This window comes from Coregonus clupeaformis, chromosome 30, assembly GCF_020615455.1.
Source record: "Coregonus clupeaformis isolate EN_2021a chromosome 30, ASM2061545v1, whole genome shotgun sequence".
In the NCBI taxonomy this organism is placed as follows: domain Eukaryota; kingdom Metazoa; phylum Chordata; class Actinopteri; order Salmoniformes; family Salmonidae; genus Coregonus; species Coregonus clupeaformis.
In genome coordinates, this window is record NC_059221.1 from 17,295,688 (window position 1) to 17,299,655 (window position 3,968).

Here is a 3,968-nt window from a genome sequence, read left to right on the forward strand (position 1 = left end):
TGTGTTCAGGACAAAAAGTTAATTGATTGCCAAATGTTTTGCAGTATTACTTTAGTGCCTTGTTCCAAACAGGATGCATGTTTTGGAAATGTTTTATTGTGTACAGGCGTCCTTCTTTTCACTCCATCATTTAGGTTAGCATTGTGGAGTAACTACAATGTTGTTGATTCATTCTCAGTTTTGTCCTAACACAGCCATTAAACTATGTAGCTGTTTTGAAGTCATCATTGGCCTCATGGTAAAATTTCCTGAGCGGTTTCCTTCCTCTCCGGCACCTGAGTTAGGAAGGACGACTTGTATCTTTCTAGTGACTGGGTGTGTTGATTAATCAAAAGTGTAATTAATAACTTCACCATGATCAAAGGGATATTTAATGTCTGCTTTTTTAGTTTTTTTGCCCTTCTTTGTAAGGCATTGAAAACCTCCCTGGTCTTTGTGGTTGAATCTGTGTTTGAAATTCACTGCTTGACTGAGGGATCCTACAGATAATTTTATGTGTGGGGTACAGAGATGAGGTAAACATAAAAATAATAATGTTAAACACTGTTATTGCACACAGAGTGAGTCCTTGCAACTCATTATGTGACTTGTTAAGCACAGTTTTACATATTTTGAATACTTATTGACTCAAGACATTTCAGCGTTTCATTTTTAATTCATTTTCAAAATAAAATAAAATACAATAATTTGAACATAATTCCACTTGACATTATTGGGATTGTGTGTAGGCCAGTGACCAAAAAAATCTCAATTTAATGAATTTTAAATTCAGGCTGTAACACAACAAAATGTGGAAAAAGTCAAGGGGTGTGAATACTTTCTGAAAGCACGCACACACTTTGTGTCTCTCCCCAATGATTGTCTCCTCACACCATCAGTAAATATGTATGGTTTCTGACCCTCATCTGAACGCAGAAATTCCATAGTAAACACTACTTATCAGCTCTCAACCCACTTTTCACACTGATTAACTATTAAACCCTCACATGGGCTACTTTAGACATATACACCTCTTGGGAAATGTAAGTGTATGGAGTTGCCATCAAATGAGCAGCTACACAATATATATCTTAGCCCTCGTGTCTCATGGCTGTGGTAAAATGTGTCTGACACTGATAGAGGCAGTGCTCCTCTTGGGGATGTTGTGAAAGACTGGTGAGTACAGCAGCAGCGTTGCTAGGCGATGGCACAGCAGAGAGGGGGCGGGCTGGAGAGAGAGGGTAGGATGAGAGAGAGACCTACTTCCTGGCTCTAGCCATCATCGAACCTGATTCTGTGACTTATCAGCCGTCCATTGTGAGTGTGACTGTGTGTGTCAGCCATCCATCATGCTGTGTATGGCCAGGTAGACTACAGTACATCTGGCCTGTGATGGCTGCCTGTGTCCAACTGACTCTGGCTGTGTTGGATTCTCCCTGGTGGTGATGGAGGGGGTTTCCCATCTGTTCTTATGACCAGGTCCAAAACGTTTGTCTAAGGTTTTCAGGAATAGTCCACAACATGAACAGTACCCGATTATTCTCTTTGAACAACCCTTACAGTACAAATCAATATTGGATTTCAGTAACATTCCAGCCATCCAAGAGGATGAAAGATAAGTATTTCTGGATATTCCATGATGATGATATACATTGCATTTCATTGTGTATAATTTAGCATTATTTTAGAGAATAACTCAAAATAATGAACAAAATAATTATATTTTGGATTAAATATTTGAATAACAGATAAGCATCAGTACATCAACACAGCCATAAAGCCCTCACAGCAAATATATGGACCAAATCCCTTTCAATAATTATGCTTTTGAATTTTGCTTCACTATCAGTCGATATGGCTTGTTGCTGTGCTGCAGACAATGTAATGACCAGCAGTAAAGGACATTTGATTTGTGTTAAGCGCCCACCAGTGTTGAAGAAGAGTCAAGACACCCAGAATAGCATCATATAAAATGCCGCCAATTTGACAAGTTTAGCATAATTTAGTGAGGACACAACCCCCAGTGAAGTATCAAGGATCCAAGAAACTATCATCAGTAGCATGCAAGTTAAGTAGAAGATTGACTTACTTTATAAATGACTTACTATTCAATCTTAAACTGACCTTTTGGCAATGACATGGCTTGCTTGTGTTGACAGCTAGTCCTGTACTGTTATTAATTATGTGTCTAACACCTTCAACTAAAAATAACAAGGCAACAACTCTGATATAACCCACACATTTATAAGCACAGTGCATGCACTGAAGGTTTCCTGTGTAGTTTGATATAGCACTGAACACCACCCACTCACACTACAGAGGTCACAGAGACATTTCCAAGCCCATGACACCAAGCTCATATGAAGGTGTGGGGGAAATGCATTTGATTAGTGCTCATGTGAAGTAGCCTACTGTGTAATAATTTGTTGACTCTTTTTTGGTGAATTTGTGGATCCAGCGAGTGTTCTTCAGAAACGCAAGTACTTTTTTCTTTAAACATATTTTACAATGGAAGCTATGATTGTATTGGCGAATTACGGCATGATATGTCAAGTAAGCAGAGGATAGGATATGAGAAATCTCTTCCGTAAAACAGCAACCGTGATAATATCTGACTGTGAACACTTTCACTATAGGTTCCATTATCAGCAAGGGAAAGCAGAAGTAAACTCTCCCACTGGCTCTGTCACCTACAAGCTCATTTTGATAACCAGACCTGCAACGATGAATACATCTGTTGGAGATTTACCTGGCAACTGCAGTACCACAGGAGACTACCAGTTCTACCTCTTCCCAGCCGTCTACAGTCTGGTGATGGCAGTGGGCCTGCCAGGCAACGTGGGAGCCCTCTACGTGTTCATCTTCAAGATCACTCCCCGCACCTCCTCTAACGTGTACGTGATCAACCTGGCCCTAGCCGACACTGCCATCCTCTGCACCCTGCCCTTCAAGATCCACTACCACCTCAACAGAAACGACTGGGTATTCGGAGACATGGCTTGCCGCATTACAGGAACACTGTTCTTCGCCAACATCTACATCAGCATCACCTTCATGACCTGTATCTGTGTGGATCGATACGTGGCCGTCACCCATCCTCACATCTATCTGAGGCTCCGGAACTCGTGTTATACTGTAGTGGTGAGTGTGGCCGTGTGGGTGGTGGCGGGGTTGGCTGTTCTGTCCTTCATCCTATTGGGACCTCTGGACAGCAAACCTGAAGGAGGTCCCCGCCAGCGCCGTAGGTGCTTTGAGAACTTCTCCCAGCACGAGTGGGACAGGCGTGTGGCGCCGTACAGCTTATTCAGTCTCATCTTCGGCTCACTACTGCCCTCTGTGGTCATCCTGGTGTGTTACCCTCTGGTGGCACGGCGCATCGCTCTCATCCGGACCAACATGGCCCGTGGAGCCCTGAGGGTCATCTACACCATCCTGGCTATCACCCTGCTCTGCTTCCTGCCATACCATGTGGTTCACTTCCTGCACCTGCTCCGCCGTCGAGGGGCCATCCATCACTGTCCCTATGCCAATGCCATCTACAATGCCCGGCGTGTGACCCTGGCTCTGGTCAGCCTCAACAGCTGTCTGGACCCCCTGCTCTACTACTTCACCACTAGTCACTGTAAGTGGAGTCCCTCCATGGCCAGGTTCAGATGGATGTGGGCCGGGATTAATAGGGAGGTCTACACCATCGCTGTGGGACAGTGAGTGGTTTGGATAAACCTGTTCCAACTGTATCCTATCAGCTGATGTAATTGTCTGCTTTTTATATTCTGCTCACAAACTCTTAAGCCAATTGGTGAAGCAATTTTTTGCCATCATAAACCACCAACCTTTGCATACATATATGTACACCATTGCAGAATGTTTTTATATTGCTTTTACATCTTCCCTTTTTAAAAACACATCATGAAAATGTACTGTCATTTGACTATTGATAGGTAATGTAGTAACATGAATTATATTAATACAACATAACAAATGAGGTT

At 42.8% G+C, this 3,968-nt stretch overlaps 1 protein-coding gene across 1 annotated transcript; it reads left to right on the forward strand.

Annotated features, from left to right (window-relative positions):
- Positions 1-2,703: 2,703 nt before the first annotated feature.
- LOC121546489 (lysophosphatidic acid receptor 6-like) lies at positions 2,704-3,687 on the forward strand. The gene has a single exon (XM_041857755.1). The coding sequence runs from the start codon at positions 2,704-2,706 to the stop codon at positions 3,685-3,687; it is 984 nt and encodes a 327-aa protein (XP_041713689.1).
- The last annotated feature ends 281 nt before the right edge of the window (positions 3,688-3,968 follow it).